The 17,959-nt window shown below is 38.3% G+C and overlaps 1 protein-coding gene and 1 long non-coding RNA gene across 6 annotated transcripts in view; one reads left to right on the forward strand and one right to left on the reverse strand.

Annotated features, from left to right (window-relative positions):
* LOC139357547 (uncharacterized) overlaps positions 1-17,449 on the reverse strand; it is a 49,951-nt gene extending 32,502 nt beyond the window's left edge. The window contains exon 1 of the long non-coding RNA XR_011610947.1: positions 17,038-17,449. This is a non-coding gene — a long non-coding RNA (uncharacterized lncRNA). The remainder of the gene's footprint in view (positions 1-17,037) is intronic.
* LOC105468944 (alkaline ceramidase 3) overlaps positions 1-17,959 on the forward strand; it is a 169,437-nt gene that overhangs the window by 129,615 nt on the left and 21,863 nt on the right. For all 5 annotated transcript variants that reach the window (XM_071075335.1, XM_071075336.1, XM_071075338.1 and 2 more), the window contains one exon: positions 4,952-5,010. In XM_071075335.1, coding sequence (XP_070931436.1) covers positions 4,952-5,010 — 59 coding nt within the window. The remainder of the gene's footprint in view (positions 1-4,951; positions 5,011-17,959) is intronic.

The raw sequence follows: 17,959 nt of genomic DNA on the forward strand, positions 1-17,959 counted from the left end.
CAGGCTGGAGTGCAGTGGCGCAATCTCGGCTCACTGGAACCTCCATCTCCCGGGTTCGTTATTCTCATGCCTCAGCCTCCCAGGTAGCTGGGACTACAGTTGTGCACCATCACGCCTGGCTAATTTTTGTATTTTTAGTAGAAACGGGGTATCGCCATGTTGGCCAGGCTGGTCTTGAACTCCTGACCTAAAGTGATCTGCCCACCTCGGCCTCCCAAAGTGCTGGGATTAAAGGCGTGAGCCACCACTCCTGACCTAATTTTTGTATTTTCAGTAGAGACAGGGTTTTTTCATGTTGGCCAGGCTGGTATCAAACTTCTGACCTCATGTGATCCGCCCGCCTTGGCAACCCAAAGTGCTGGGATTACAGGCATGTGCCATCGTGCTCAGCTGGGATTAAACTTTTTAAAGTTAAAACAAATACAAATATGTTATAGAATTGAGTACAATGACCACATGAATTTTTAGGATGAAATAAGAAACTTCAAAGAAGTTTGTGTTTTCAGTGTGCCTCTCCCATCTCTGTCCATCAGGAATAAGTCATTCTTCCTTTGCTACTGGGAGTATTTTGTAGAAAAGTTTTAAAAGCATTGGTATACTATAAATATTTGGTGTGGCTGGCCCTAGCTGTAGGAGATGGGTTTGGATTACTGATGAGGGGTTAGGTCATGAGGAGCCCTTTATACTATGCTTAAAATTATAAGCAGTCAGGAGCCATTAAAGGGTTTTAAGCTGCAGTATGACCAGATGAGATTCTCATTATAGAAAGATCATTGAAAGGCTACCTAGAGTCTGGAGGAAGGAAGTAAAAGGCCAAGGAAAGAGACAAGTTTGATTTCTGTTGCTCTAGTCCATTGAGAAAGGATTTAAAAAACAAACAAACAAAAAAAAAACAGTGCTATAGGATGATATGAAACAATACACTATAGATATAACAAGTAAATTTATATAGTATACATACTTGCTAGAAGGTGATAACTGCTATAAAAAAGAAAAACCATGTTAGGATAGGGTGATGTCCTTCCACTTGCCCCTCCTTCACTCTCTCCAGTCACAGTGAGTCTTGCTTTATATTTCAAACACAATAAGCATGTTTTCACTTTAGGACTTTGGCACTCACTATTACCACTGCCTAGGATACTAGTACCCCAGCTATCTACATGGTTTATATCCTCACTCATTCAGGTCTCTGCTTAAATGTTAACTTAGCAGAGAGGCCTTATCTAACAACTCTATCTAAAATTATAGCCCATCCTTCTCTGTGTTATCCTGATTTAACTTTTATTAGTTGCTTTAGTAGAGAGAAAATACTAATAATACTTTTATAGCCTTTGGAGTCCGGAGACTGAAAACAACTATTAAATATAGATAAAATTTCACTATAAAAATATACATATTGGCCGGGCACGGTGGCTCACGCCTGTAATCCCAGCACTTTGGGAGGCCAAGACGGGCAGATCACAAGGTCAGGAGATCGAGACCATCCTGGCTAACACGGTGAAACCCCGTCTCTACTAAAAGTACAAAAAACTAGCCGGGCGAGGTGGCGGGCGCCTGTAGTCCCAGCTACTCGGGAGGCTGAGGCAGGAGAATGGCGTAAACCCAGGAGGCGGAGCTTGTAGTGAGCCGAGTTCGCGCCACTGCACTCCAGCCTGGGCGACAGAGCAAAGACTCCGTCTCAAAAAAAAAAAAAAAAAAAAAAAAAATATATATATATATATATATATATATATATATATATATATGTATTGTTAGATAAAAATTATAAAAAGGACCAGAAAAGTCTATATTCTATCATCTTTTTTACTTAAAAAAAAAACAAAAAAACCTCTATAAGTTGAGAAATCAAACTTGCATGCTGCCAGCCAGATAAAATCAGTTTCTATATAGTTGGAAGGAGGGAATGAATACTGGGTAGGCCACTAGCAATGGGGAGCATCAAAAATATGGGGTATGTGTGCTCTGGAGAGAAGAAAGTTAATTTGAAAAAGTCCCATGATGTTGCCAAGGCATAGGTTCTTTCCTAATCCATCATTTCGTATGCTCAACAAATCTCTGGGAAATTCATTCCCATTGACTCCTATATGCTGACAGTTCTATTTCTTCAGCTCTGATTTTTCTTCTAAACTATAGACCTAGGTATCCAACTTCTGCTAGATGTCTCTACTTAGCTATCTCACTGGCACATCAAACTCTGAACGTATGTGCAGAAGTGAACTCACCATTTTTCTCCCTAGTCTTTCTTCTCTTCATATATTCTCTAATCCAATAATTAATTTTGCCATGCATCTAACTGTCCATGCCATAAACCAGGCCATCATCCTTGTCTTTCCCCCTCTCTAACTTCCATTCAAATTAATGATTAGTCTGAACCCTAAATCTCTAATCTGTTCACTTCTCTGCATCTCCCCTATATTACCCTAGTTCAGGTCTCCATCTCTCACTTAGATTACTGCAACACGTTATCATTGGTCTGTTTCCTGTCAGTCTCACCTCCCTCTCATTCTCCACTCAGCACAACAGGGACATCTTTCTAATACATGAGTCTGACCATGTTATCTATTGGTGAAACCTTCATTGACTTTCCATTATTTTTCCTTTTTGTTTGTTTGTTTGTTTTGTTTTGTTTTGTTTTGAGATGGAGTCTTGCTCTTGTTGCCCAGGCTGGAGTGCAATAGCACCATCTTGGCTCACTGCAACCTCCACCTCTCGGGTTCAAGCAATTCTCCTGCCTCAGCCTCCCAAGTAACTGGGATTACTGGCACCCACCACCACGCTCAGCTAATTTTTTGTATTTTTTAGTAAAGATGGGGTTTCACCATGTTGGCCAGGCTGGTCTGGAACTCCTAACCTCAGGTAATCCACCCACCTCGGCCTCCCAAAGTGCTGGGATTACAGGTGTGAGCCACCCCACCCAGCCTTTTTTTTTTTTTTTTCCTGAGACAGAGTCTTGCTCTGTCACCCAGGCTGGAGTACAGTGGTGCAATCTTAGCTCACTGCAACCTCCGCCTCCTGGGTTCAAGCAATTCTTGTGCCTCAGCCTCCCAAGTAGCTGGGATTACAAGCATCTGCCACCACACCTGGCTAATTTTTGCATTTTTAGTAGAGATGGGGTTTCACCATGTTGGCCAGGCTGGTCTCGAACTCCTGACCTCAAGTGATCCACCTGCCTCAGCCTCCTAAAGTGCTGGGATTACAGGTGTGAGCCACCACACCCAGCCTCTGTTACTGTTATATAAAGTCCAGCTCCTTAACATGACTTGAAAGGCCAGATTTGACCTCTGGTCTCTGACTCCATTTTTCCTATTCTATATTACAACAATATACTATAAGGATCTTTTTTTCCTCCTTGTCTCTGGAATATAAGATATGACAATAACTCTCTTCCACTTTCTTTTAAGGTAACTGCTACATGAGCTTCAGGTATAAAATTTTAAACACCATATCCTCTAGAAAGACTTTCTACTGTATAAGTTTGGATTAGGTGGCCTTCCTATGTGTTTACAAAGTACTCTGTACAGTTCCTGCCATAGAGTTATAATACTGTATTACAATTGCCTGGTTACTTATCTCTCCCTTTACTAGATTGTAATTGCTGTGAGTATAGGGATTACGCCTGTCTTATTCACCATTTGAGCTGCAGTTATGGATTTAAGCTGGCAATGAGACTCTAATAAGCTTTAATGTAATACTATATTTACTCAGCTTTATACAAGGATACAGGGTGAGAGTTATAGCAGATGTAGCATCTTCATCTCATCAGAAGACCCAGAGCTATTCATATACACAGCTTCTTTTCTACCCTTATCCACATAAGATTGAGACCAGCCTAGGCAACATAGTGAGACCTTGTCTATACTAAAAAGAAAAAAATTAACCAGGATATGGTTACGCACACCTCTAGTCCCACCCAGCTACTTGGGAGGCTGAGGCAAGAGGATGGCTTGAGCCTGGGAGATCAAGGCTGCAATGAGCTATGATCATGCCATTACACTCCAGCCTAGATGACAAAAGACCCTGCCTCAAAAGAAATAAGAGTAATAAAATAAAACAATCAAAATTCTATTATAACTCAAAAGCAAACAGTATTATTAATTACTTAGGAATGCATTTGTAGATGACTACTTTAAGTTAGTAATTATATAAAGAAAAGCAAAACAATGTTTATTATACAAGTCAGGAGAGGGGTTTCCTCTAAAAAGGAAGGGAGAGGGTTGGACTGGGAAGACACAAATGCAGCACTTCTGGGGGGTTAACAAGGATTTACTTCTTGACCTGGGTGGTGCTTTCTCAACTATTGGCTTTATATGTATTTGCTAAATCATATTTTCCCACTAGGTTCAATTTTCCAGGTACTAATACTCATCTAATGCTCAATACAGAAAAGAAAGAAGAGCCAACGCTAGGAAGATATGGGAACATATAGAATAAAGAACACAGGAAAATGGATTAACCTTAGTCAAGAAGTGGGCACCTTTTTTGGAGACTAGGGATGAGAAAGAATGCCAGGGGAGGATGCACATGAATGCAGAGGCATTTAGAAGAGTTAAAAGAATTCAGGTTTATAATATTGTAAAATGGGAAGCACAATTACTGTATTTGCTGAAAGCAAAGCTAAAGAGAAGAGAGGAGCTAAAGAGTATGAGGCAAAATTATAACATTTGTTCAGGTTTCAGCAGATATTTAAAATTTCAAAGATCCATTCAGAATTAAAATTGATACAGGAATTCTGATATTGGTTATTTAATAAAGTTAAGCAGGCTCTTAACTTTTCCTCAGAAGTTAGCATGACTTAGTGATTTAACACATTTTTAAAAATTCTATTCTCTAAAATGTAATGAAGGATAATAAATATTTACATTTAATTGGGAAGGCTATTTTGGTAGGCAAAATAGACTTCCTTTGCCAAAGAATAATTATTATACTAACCTCATTTTCCATTCCTATTTAGGTCATGTATGGAATGTTGGTCTTTACATTAGTACTTCGATCTATTTATATTGTTACATGGTAAGTAGTTTGGATCATCTGTACTATGATTGAAGTATACTCAGACCTATGACAGTAAATCTATAGCCTAAATTGAAATAACACACAAAAGCTCACTTCAGTAGAGATGCTGGAAGAAAACTATAACCCAACACTTATTGTTATATTATAGGGAATACTGGGTCTTCAGACAAGTTGTTCATGGGCATCATGTGAAAACTAGGGTTCCAAAATTAAAGACATGGGAAAATTAAAGGGAGCTGTCTATGATGGCCTTGTTTTGAATATTTATAAAGTTCATTAGATATTAGATACCTTAAAAATCCTACAGTTAAAACAAAATTGTTTTTGTCTTTCTTAAACCTACTTGACTAGAGATTTCCTTTTACATAGTACCTCCAAGAAAGGCTATTAATGTCACAAAGAATTAGTATTTCATGAAAGATTATTTGGGAAATGGGTATAATCTTTAGGCATTCATGAAAATTAAATAAGAAATAACATTCGTGAGATTACCTTAAATAGGGCGTGGCCACACAACAGGTGTTCAATAAATAAGTAGTATGATTTGTGGGTTTGTTCTTTTTTTTCCTTTTTTATTAAACTTTTAGTTTCTAGATAACTGTAGAAATGCATACATTTGTAAAAAAAAAAAAAATAATAGATCCCAGTATCCTTTACCACTCTCCTCCATTTGTAGCATCTTACAAAACTATAGTATGATATCAAAACCAAGGCTTGATATGAATACAGTCAAGATACAAAACATTTCCATCATCAGAAGGATGCCTGTGTTGCCCTTTTATAACCACACCTACTTCCCTCCTGCCCCACCTCACTCCTTACTCCCTATCCTTAACCCCTGGTGATCACTTAATCTGTTCTGCATTTCTGTTTTTGTCATTTCAAGAATGTTATATAAATGGAATCATATATATAACCTTTGAGATTGGCTTTTTGAACTCAGCATAATTATCTGGTGATTAATCCAAGTTGTTGAGTGTGTCAATAATTCATTCCTTTCTATTGCTGAGTAGTATTCCATGGCATAGATGTACCACAGTTTAACCATTCACCTGTTGAGTAACATCTGGATTGTTTCCAGTTTTGGGCAATCATGAATAAAGCTGCTATGAACAATTGTAATGCAGGTTTTTATGTGAACACAAGTTTTCGCTTCTGGAATAAATTTCTGGAATAAATGCCCACAGTGAAATTGCTAGGTTTTATAGTAATTTATGTTTAGTTTTTCTCAAAACTGCTGAATTGTTTTCCAGAGTAGCTCCACCATTTTTACATTCCCACCACCAATATATGTGTAATCCAGTTTCTCTGCATCCTCACCAGAATTTGGTAGTGTCACTATTTTTAATGAAGTTTTTAAAAATTTGCATTTCCCTAATGGCTAATCACATTGAACGTAACTTCCATGTGCTTATTTGCCATATGTATATGTATTCTCCCTGGTAAAATTTCTGCTCATGTCTTTGCCTAGTTTCTTTTTTTATAAGAGATAATAAGGACACTTTCTATTGTTTTTACAGTTGAGTTGTGAGGTTCTAATTCTTTATTAAATACGTGATATGTGAATTCTTTCTCCCAATCTATAACTTTTCATCCTCTCTTTCAATGACCAAACATTCTTAATTTCAGTGAGGTCAAATTTATCAGTTTTATGGATTGTGTTTTTGGTGTCAAGTCTAAGAACTCTGTACCCACCTATAGATGCCAAAGATTTGTTCCTATGTTTTTTTTCCAAAAGATTGTATAGTTTTACATTTTACATTTAAGTCTGTGGTTTATTTTCAGTTCATTTTGTGTAAGATCTGAGGCATAAGGCGAGGTTCTATTTTTTACATGTGGATGTCCAACTGTTCAAAGACCCATTAGTTGAAAAGACTGTCCTTTCTCCATTGAATTGCTTTTGCAGTTTTGTCAAAAATTACTTGGGTAGATTTGTGTATGCTTATTTTAGGGATCTCGGTTATGTTCCATTGATTGATGTGTCTCCCCCTCCAACAATACCACACAGTCTTCATTACTGTGGCTGTATAAGTCTTCAAATCATACAGACTGATTCCTGCCACTTCATTCTTCTTTTTCAAAATTGCTCTAGCTATTTAGGTTCCTTTGCCTTTCTATATAAAGTTTAGAATAATATTGTCTAAATTTAAAATCTTGTTGAGATTTTAGGAATTATGGGAATTACATTAAATATGCATATCAATTTGCAGAGTTGACATCTTTACTATGTTGAGTCTCTTGATTTATTTAGATCTTTAATTTCTTTCATCCGCATTTTGTAGTTTTCAATTTTTTAAGCAGTTGTGATATTGTATTTTTAAATTTTAGTGTCCACATGTTCATTGCTATTATATAGATACACAATTGATTATCTTTTATTCTGCCACCTTGTTGAAGTCAGTTCTAGGATAGTTTTTTTGTAGATTGCTTTGTTTTGTTTTGTTTTTTGGTTTTTTTTGAGACGGAGTCTTGCACTCTCCCAGGCTGGAGCGCAATGGCACGATCTCGGCTCACTGCAGCCTCCGCCTCTCGGGTTCAAGTGATTGATTCTCCTGCCTCTGCCTCCCGAGTAGCTGGGATTACAGGTGCCCACCACCATGCCCAGCTAATTTTTCTGTATTTTTACTAGAGACAGGGTTTCACTATGTTGGCTAGGCTGGTTTCAAACTCCTGACTTCATGATCTGCCCACCTTGCCTCCCATAGTGTTGGGATTACAGGCGTGAGCTACTGGGCCCGGCCCTGTAGATTTGTTTTTAAGATTTGCTGCAAATAGAAATAGTGTATATCCTCATTCTTGATGTGTGTGCTTTTTAGTTCCTTTTTGCCTTATTGCCCTGACTAGAACTTCCAAGACTATGTTAAGTAAGAGTGGTGACAGCAGATCTCCTTGTCTTGTTCCCAATTTTAGGGGAAAAGAATTTAACCTTTCATCATTAAGTTAAATGTTAGCTATATGTTTTTTATAGATGTTCTTTATTAGGTTGAGGAATTTGCCCTCTATACTGGTTTGATAGGGCTACCATAAAATACCATTAGATTGGGTGGCTTAACCAACAAACTTATTTTCTTACAGTTCTGGAGGCTACAAGTCTGAGACTAGGGTGTCAGCAGGTTTGGTTTCTTCTGACACTCCTCTCTTTGGCATGCAATTGGCCACAGAGAGAACACAGAGAGAAGGTGGTCATTTGGTCTTTTCTCTGTGCATGCCTGTGTCTGATTTCTGTCTCTGTGTGTGTCCTAATCTCCTTTTCTGATAAAGGACACCAGTTATATTGGATTAGGGCCTACCCTAATGACCCCATTTTAATTTAATTATCTCTTTAAAGAACCTAGCTCTAAATAGTCACATTCTAAAGTACAGGGGGTTAGGACTTTAACATGAATTTCAGAGGAGACACACTATATCCTCTATTCTTTATTTTTATCATAATTTTCATTATCATAAATGGACCTATAATACACTCTATTACTAATTTTCTTTATCATGAATGGGTATTGGATTTTGTCAAACGCTTTTTCAGTATCAATTGATTTTATCACACTGTTTTATTCTGTAGTCTGTTAATAAGGTGGATTATGTTAATTGATTTGGGAATATTGATCCAGCCTTGTATCCTGGGATAAACCTTACTTAGTTATACTATGTAATTCTTTTTATATATTCTGAATTCTTCACTTGTTAATATTTTGTTAAGGATTTTTGTATCTGTATTCATGAAGGATATTGGTTTGTAGTTTTTATTTTTTGTCCTGTCTTTTTCTGGTTTTGGCATCAGGATACTAAACATTTCATTAAATGAATTGAGAAATGTTGCTCCCTTCTATTTTCTGGAATAAATTGTGTAGAATTAGTGTTAATTCTTCTTTCAATGTTTGGTAGAATTCTCTAGTGAAACTATCTGGGCCTAGAGATCTGTTTTTTGGGGCATTTTTAAATTACACGTTTTAAAAATAAAGGAAATTCTGACTGACACCTGTTACAACAGGGATGCACCTATAAGACACTAGGCTAAGTGAAATAAGTCAGTCACAAGAGGACAGATACTACATGAGTCCACTTATACGAGGTTCCTAGAGTAATCAACTTCATAGAGACACAAATAAAATGGTGGTCGGGGCCTGGTGGGGAGTAGGATAAGGGGGATCCCTGGGGAAGGCATTGGAGAGTTATTGTTTTGTGGGTACCAAGTGCAGTTTGGGAAGATGGAAAAAGTTCTGGAGACAGACAGTGGTAAGGGTGGCACAACAATGTGAATGTACTTAATGCTACAGACCTATATACTTTATTTATTTATTTATTTTTTATTATTATTATACTTTAAGTTCTAGGGTACATGTGCATAACGTGCAGGTTTGTTACATATGTATACTTGTGCCATGTTGCTGTGCTGCACCCATCAACTCGTCAGCACCCATCAACTCATCATTTACATCAGGTATAACTCCCAATGCAATCCCTCCCCCCTCCCCCCTCCCCATGATAGGCCCCAGTGTGTGATGTTCCCCTTCCCGAGTCCAAGTGATCTCATTGTTCAGTTCCCACCTATGAGTGAGAACGTGCGGTGTTTGGTTTTCTGTTCTTGTGATAGTTTGCTAAGAATGATGGTTTCCAGCTGCATCCATGTCCCTACAAAGGACACAAACTCATCCTTTTTTATGGCTGCATAGTATTCCATGGTGTATATGTGCCACATTTTCTTAATCCAGTCTGTCACTGATGGACATTTGGGTCGATTCCAAGTCTTTGCTATTGTGAATAGTGCCGCAATAAACATACGTGTGCATGTGACTTTATAGCAGCATGATTTATAATCCTTTGGGTATATACCCAGTAATGGGATGGCTGGGTCATATGGTACATCTAGTTCTACATCCTTGAGGAATCGCCATACTGTTTTCCATAATGGTTGAACTAGTTTACAATCCCACCAACAGTGTAAAAGTGTTCCTATTTCTCCACATCCTCTCCAGCACCTGTTGTTTCCTGACTTTTTAATGATCGCCATTCTAACTGGTGTGAGATGGTATCTCATTGTGGTTTTGATTTGCATTTCTCTGATGGCCAGTGATGATGAGCAGTTTTTCATGTGTCTGTTGGCTGTATGAATGTCTTCTTTTGAGAAATGTCTGTTCATATCCTTTGCCCACTTTTTGATGGGGTTGTTTGTTTTTTTCTTGTAAATTTGTTTGAGTTCTTTGTAGGTTCTGGATATTAGCCCTTTGTCAGATGAGTAGATTGCAAAAATGTTCTCCCATTCTGTAGGTTGCCTGTTCACTCTGATGGTAGTTTCTTTTGCTGTGCAGAAGCTCTTTCGTTTAATGAGATCCCATTTGTCAATTTTGGCTTTTGTTGCCGTTGCTTTTGGTGTTTTAGACATGAAGTCTTTGCCCATGCCTATGTCCTGAATGGTACTACCTAGGTTTTCCTCTAGGGTTTTTATGGTATTAGGTCTAACATTTAAGTCTCTAATCCATCTTGAATTAATTTTCGTATAAAGAGTAAGGAAAGGATCCAGTTTCAGCTTTCTACTTATGGCTAGCCAATTTTCCCAGCACCATTTATTAAATAGGGAATCCTTTCCCCATTTCTTGTTTCTCTCAGCTTTGTCAAAGATCCGATGGCTGTAGATGTGTGGTATTATTTCTGAGGACTCTGTTCTGTTCCATTGGTCTATATCTCTGTTTTGGTACCAGTACCATGCTGTTTTGGTTACTGTAGCCTTGTAGTATAGTTTGAAGTCAGGTAGCGTGATGCCTCCAGCTTTGTTCTTTTGACTTAGGATTGTCTTGGAGATGCGGGCTCTTTTTTGGTTCCATATGAACTTTAAAGCAGTTTTTTCCAATTCTGTGAAGAAACTCATTGGTAGCTTGATGGGGATGGCATTGAATCTATAAATAACCTTGGGCAGTATGGCCATTTTCAAACTTTTTAACTCTTTTAAAGTATATAGGTCTCAATATCATGAGACTGATATACTTTAAAAGAGTTAAAAAGTTAAACTTTATGAATACTTTAACATAATAAAATTTTTATATTAAACATATGCAGAAAAATAAAATTACAGGTTCAGCTTCTTTAATAGTCATGCAGTTATGCACTTTTTTCTTTTTTCTTCCACTCTTGTTGAAGACATGCAGCTATTCAAATGATTGGTTTTATGTTGGGTGAATTGTTCGTTTCTTGAGTCATTGGTTCATTTCATCTAAGTCATTAAAATTTATGTGTGTAGAATTGGTTATAATAGTCCCTTGTTTTCCTCTTGATGTTGAGAGGGCTTGTAGTGATAATCTGTTTCATTCCTAATATTGGTAATGTGTTAGGCTTCTCTCTCTCTTTTTTGGTCAGCCTTGCTAGAAGTGTCTCAAAGTTTATTGATCTTTTTAAAAACCAGACTTTTGTTTGATTGATTTTCTCCATTTTTCATTTTTCAGTTTCATTGATTTCTGTCCTTTATATTTTCTTTGTTTTGCTTGTTGTGGGTTTATTTTTATTTCTTTTTCAAGGTTCTTGAGATGGAAGCTTAGATTTTTATTTCAGACCTTCCTATTTCTTAATGAGCATTTAGTGCTATAAATTTTCCTCTCAGCAGGACAATGCTAAAGCATTGCTTTAGCAGTGTTCCACAGCTTTTTGTATGTTGTATTTCATTTTTATTCAGTTCAAGCCTTGTATTTTTTAAAATTTCTCTTGAGACTTCCTCTTTGACCCATGGATTATTTAGGCTATGTTGTTTCACATTCAAGTGTTTGGAGATTTTCCTGTTGTCATTCTTGATTTCTTGTTTGATTTCATTGTGGTCAGAGAACACACTCCACATGATTTCATTTTTCTTAAATTTATTGAGGTTTGTATTATGGATCAGGTTATACCAAGGATATTTACACCAAGGATATCTTGGCATATGTTCCATATTTGTTTGAAAAGAATATGTATTCTGCTATTGTTTCATAAAATCTTCTACATATGTCAATTAGATCCTGTTGGTTGATGGTTGTGTCAGTGTTCCCCATGACTACCCTCAGGTCTGATGATTCACTAGGATTCACAGAACTCAGAAAGCTGTTACACTCGTGGTTAAGGTTTTTTACCTAAAGGTCAAACTGATAGAGCATGGCCCAAGACCCCAGGCAAATAAAAATAGGTGTTTCCTATAAAGCATGTTAGTTGCATAAACTATCTGGCATGGCCCAAAGTGTCAAGTGTACAAAGACACTCTTATTGGGCAGGATTTTCTAAGGTCTCAGAAGTTATCTCCCAGAAGCCAGTCAAGAGCCAGTCCTTTCTTTGAAATGTGCAGTGTTTGTGCTCCAAGCCCAACGAGTTAGCTATTTAATGCTCAATGGTGTTTTTTAGTTCTTCTGTATCATTGTTGATTCTCTAGTTGTTCTATCAGCTGATGACAGAAAAATATTGAAGTCTCCAAACATGATTTTGGATTTGACTATTTCTCCTTCATCAGTTTTTGCTTCACACATTTTGCAGGTCTATTGTTTGATGCACAGACATTTAGAATTGCTATATCTTCTTGGTGGATTGGCTTTTTTGTCATTACGTAATGTTCCTCTGTGACTCTGGTAATTTTCTTTGCGCTGAAGTCTAATTTATCTGTTTAATATATCCATATTAGCATAGCATTCTTTTGATTAATGTTTGTGTGGCATATCTTTTTTCATCCTTTTAGTTTCAACCTGATCATATTGTTATATTTGTTTTTTTTTTTTGTTTTTTTGTTTTTTTGTTTTTTTGAGACGGAGTCTCGCTCTGTCGCCCAGGCTGGAGCGCAGTGGCCGGATCTCAGCTCACTGCAAGCTCCGCCTCCCGGGTTCACGCCATTCTCCTGCCTCAGCCTCCCGAGTAGCTGGGACTACAGGCGCCCGCCACCTCGCCCAGCTAATTTTTTGTATTTTTTAGTAGAGACGGGGTTTCACCGTGTTAGCCAGGATGGTCTTGATTTCCTGACCTCGTGATCCGCCCATCTCGGCCTCCCAAAGTGCTGGGATTACAGGCTTGAGCCACCGCGCCCGGCCATATTGTTATATTTGAAATGCATTTCCTTTAGACATTATATAGTTGAATTAGTTGAGTCATGTTTTTAATCCACTCTTCCAATTTCTTTTAATTGGTGTATTTAGATCATTTATATTAATGTAATTATTAATATATTAGAACTTAACTGCCATTTTATTTTTTGTTTTCTATTTGTTCTCTCTGGTTTTTTGCTTTTGTATGCTTTTTCCTGCCTATGAATTACTTAAACTTTTTCTTTATAATTCCATGTTAGTGTGTCTATAGTGCTTATGTTTCTCTTTGTATTGCTTTTTTAGTGGCTGCTCTCAGTGTTACTTTATATATACATACCCTATCAGAGTCTAATGTTAATCAGCATTTTACCAGTTCCAGTGAAGTACAGAAAACTTACCTCCCTTTCATGTGTCTGTATTCATTTCCTAGCGCCACCATGAGAAAGTACCACATAGGTGGCTTTAAACAACTAAAATTTATCGTATCACAGTTCTAGAGGCTAGAAGTCCCAGATGAAAATGTCTCAGGGCCATGCTCCCTCTGAAACCAGTTGGGAAACTTCTCTTCCTAGCTTCTAGTAGTTTGATAGCAAGCTTTGGCATTCCTTGACTTATAGCTGTATCACTCCAGTCTTTGCCTTTGTCACATGGCATTCTTCCCATGTCTCTGTGTCTTCAGATAGCTATCTTCTTATAAGGACACCAGTCATATTGGAGTAGGGCCCACCCTACTCTAATATAAACCCATCTTAAATAATTATATCTGCAAGGATTTTATTTCCAAATTAGGTAACATTCTAAAGTACTAGAGTTATGACGTCAACATACCTTTTTTAGAGGTGAAAAATTCAACTCATAAGAATGCCTTTAGCCTGACCCACTTAAAATATAATTGGTATATAATATATATATATTGGTATATAATATATATATATATATATATATTTTTTTTTTTTTTTTTTGAGCCAGAGTTTCACTCTTGTTGCCCAGGCTGGAGTGCAGTGGCACGATCTTGGCTCACTGCAACCTCCACCTCCCGGGTTCAAGCAATTCTCCTGCCTCAGCCTCCCAAGTAGCTGGGATTACAGCGCCTGCCACCATGCCTGGCTAATTTTTATATTTTTAGTAGAGACAAGGTTTCACCATGTTGGCCAGGCTGGTCTCAAACTCCTGACCTCAGGTGAGCCACCGCGCCTGGCTGTCTTTAATATTTTGTCTCCATGCATTTAGGACCATATCAGACAGTGTTATGATTTTTGCCTTAATCATAATACATAGTTTAGAAAACTCGAGAAGGAAAATGTGTTGTGTCCTCCCACATTTATATTCATTTCCATTGCTCTTTCTTCCTTCCTGATGTTCCATGATCCCTTTTTTCATCATTTCCTTTCTGTTTAGAGAACTTCCTTTAGCCATTTTTTAGGGTAGGTCTTCTGGAAATACAGTCTCTTAGGTTTCCTTCACCTAAGAATATCTTGATATTTATTTTGTTCCTAAAAGATGTATTTACTATATATAAAATTCTAGGTTGACAATTATTTTCTTTCAGAACTTGAAAAATGTCATGCCACTTCCTCTGCCCTTCATATTTTTTTAATGTAAAATTCTTTATCATTTGAATTGTTTTCCCCCATAGGTAAGATGTTGTTTGTCTCTCACTACTTCAAGATTTTCCTGTGTCTTTAGTTTTCAGAAGTTTGGCTATAGTTTGTCTTAATGTGAATTTCTTTGGGTTTAACATGTTTGAGCAGGGCTCATGCCTGTAATCCCAGGTACTTAGGAGGTTGAGGTGGGAGGATTGCCACTGCTTTGTCTGAGAGGGGAAATATTGCTTTATTATTTCTCACCATCTTGTTTCCACTGACACCCAAGTGGTGTGGCTATGGTATTTCTGGCCAGTGGTGAAAATTCTGACTCTCCAGTAGGTCTCTGACACTACCCCAGCAGGGAGGGAAAACAGTGTCTCATCATTGCCACAGGAAGATAGATATCCAAGCTCCTCACATGGTCTCTAAGGGAATGAGGAACTAATTACTGTGGGTGGGGATGAGAGTCCCAAGCCCTCACTACTTGGCCTTCTTAACCTGGCATGAGGTTGAAGCACCTTCTAATACCCTGAGGAGGATGGAAGTCTAGGCTCCCCATTCAGCCTTTGTGGCATGAGTGGGGAATCTATTGCATGGCAGGGTGACTATAATGTATTATATATTTCAAAATAGCTGAGATAGCAAATTTCAAATTTCTCACCACAAAAAAATAAGTGATGGGTGTGTTAATTAGCTTGATTTAATCATTCCACATAGTATACATATGTCAAAACATCACATTGCACTCCACAAATGTATATAATTATGCTTTATCAATTTAAAATAATATTAATTTTTTAAAAAGAAAACACATGGAACTTACCACTGTATCATTTCTCAGGTCCCAAAGTCCCTAGTTAATCTGCTTTTTCTCAGCACCTTTCAGGGTCTTCTTATGTCTGTCTTATATATAATGCCCAGCATTTTTAGTTTTACTTAGTGGAATGAATATGAAAAAGTACATCCACTTCATCTTCCCAGGAGCCCAAGTCCCAGTTTATTCTGTTTTTAATTTAGGTCCCTTAGGCAAATATAAAGAAGCATAAAATACAGTCCTTGACTTAAATCAAGTCTGATAGACAGGGTACCAATACTTTTAGAAATACAAATGACAGACCTTTAAAAAGCACTTAACAGTGGCAATCCTGTGAATATAAAAGCAACTTTCTTCCATCTGTCTTGCACAGCTTCTTTCCTGTATGTCCATTTGTTGATCATTTCATTTAGCACTGGTCATTGTTTCCTTATCTCTCTGCTCAACTGCACTGTGAGCTTCTTAAAGTCTTAGTTATCTTGGTAATCCCTGGATCCCAGGATAGTGCTTATCCATAAATGTTTTTTAAAATCAAATTGAAACTCTTAAAACTTTTGTTACTTTTAATTTGTCTGATGAAACATCTGAAAATTCCTCCTGTAACAAAACACCTAGAAATTCTAGATATAATATAACAAACATCCGTTAAATGCCCAGATGAGTTCAAAAGAACATAAAATTCCAGGCTGGACGTGATGACTAATGCCTATAATTCCAGCACTTAGGGAGGCCAAGGCAGGAAGATGACTTGAGCCCAGGAGTTTGATACCAGGCTGGGCAATAATAGGGAGACCTAGTCTATACAAAGAGAAATTTAAAAATTAGTCAGGTGTAGTGATGCCTGCCTATAGTCCTAGCTATTTGGGAGGCTGAGATGGGAGAATCACTTGAGCCCAGGACACTGAGGCTGCACTGAGCCATGATTGTACCACTGCACGCCAGCCTGAGCAACAGAGAAAGACTCTGTCTCAAGATAATAACAATCCAAAGCATCTATATTAGGCCATTACTGCATTGCTATAAAGAAATACTAGAGACCAGGTAACTTATAAAGAAAAGAAGTTTAATTGGTTGACAGTTCCTTAGGCTTTACAGAAAGCATGTTGTGGCATCTTCTTGGCTTCTGGGGAGGCTTCAGGAAGCTTACAATCATGGCAGAAGGCAAAGGGGAGCAGACATGCCACATGGCAAAAGCAGGAACAAGAGAGAGTAGGGGAGGTGCCGTACACTTTAAACAATCATATCTCTTGAGAACTCACTCACTACCACAAGAACAGAACTAAGCCATGAGAGAGCGCCCCCATGACTCAAACACCTCCCACCAGGCCCCCACTTGGAACACTGGGAATTACATCTCAACATGAGGTCTGGAGGGGGCATCAGATCCAAAGAAGGAGCTGCAAACTACAGTGACAAATGAGTACTTAGATCATGGTCAACTGGCCAGGCACAGTGGCTCACACATGTAATCCTAATACTTTGGGAGACTACAGTGGGAGGACTGCTTGAGCCCAGGCATTCAAGACCAGCCTGGCAAAGAAGTAAGAACCCACTTCTACAAAAAAAAATTAATAAATTAGGTAGGTGTGGTGGCACATACCTTTAGTCCCAGCTACTCAGCAGGCTGAGGCAGGAGGATTGATTGAGCCCAGGGAGTCAAGGCTGCAGTGAGTCATTATCACACCACTGCACTCCAGCCTGGGCAACAGAGTGAGACCCTGTCGCAAAAAAGAGAGAGAGAACGAGATTGTGGTAAACTTCAAGGCATTTGAAGATGCCACAAAACCAGAGCCTTAGGTTTGAATAGCCACAAAACAGAAGGCAGTTTTTGGTATGTTTCAGACTGGCAATTGGAACTATTTATTTCCTCATCACCATACACACACATATACAAATAAAGCCAGGACCATTAAAGAGGTATATTGTCAGTGAAGGGCTGGGCTAGAAAAAATTTACTGTCTAGGCCGGGCGCGGTGGCTCAAGCCTGTAATCCCAGCACTTTGGGAGGCCGAGACGGGCGGATCACAAGGTCAGGAGATCGAGACCATCCTGGCTGACACAGTGAAACCCCGTCTCTACTAAAAAATACAAAAAAACTAGCCGGGCGAGGTGGCGGGCGCCTGTAGTCCCAGCTACTCGGGAGGCTGAGGCAGGAGAATGGCGTGAACCCGGGAGGCGGAGCTTGCAGTGAGCCAAGATCACGCCACTGCACTCCAGCCTGGGCGGCAGAGCGAGACTCTGTCTCAAAAAAAAAAAAAAAAAAAAAGAAAAAATTTGCTGTCTAACAGAAAGAATTGACAAGGCAACTTGTCTTTCAGCCTCAGTTTTAGGTAGGAAAAATGACTCCTCCCCTAAGAATTTGTAAAGAAATGTATTCTTAATGGAGGCCCCTCTGGATTTCTGTAGATGGAGATCAAACGTGTACATAATAATTCTAAAACCATGGGAAGGAATAAGCCACCATAAACAAAAGTCAGGAAAAACAAATAACCTCCCTCAAATCAGATGCTGAAATACAAAGT

This window comes from Macaca nemestrina, chromosome 12 (assembly GCF_043159975.1).
Source record: "Macaca nemestrina isolate mMacNem1 chromosome 12, mMacNem.hap1, whole genome shotgun sequence".
In the NCBI taxonomy this organism is placed as follows: Eukaryota; Metazoa; Chordata; class Mammalia; order Primates; family Cercopithecidae; genus Macaca; species Macaca nemestrina.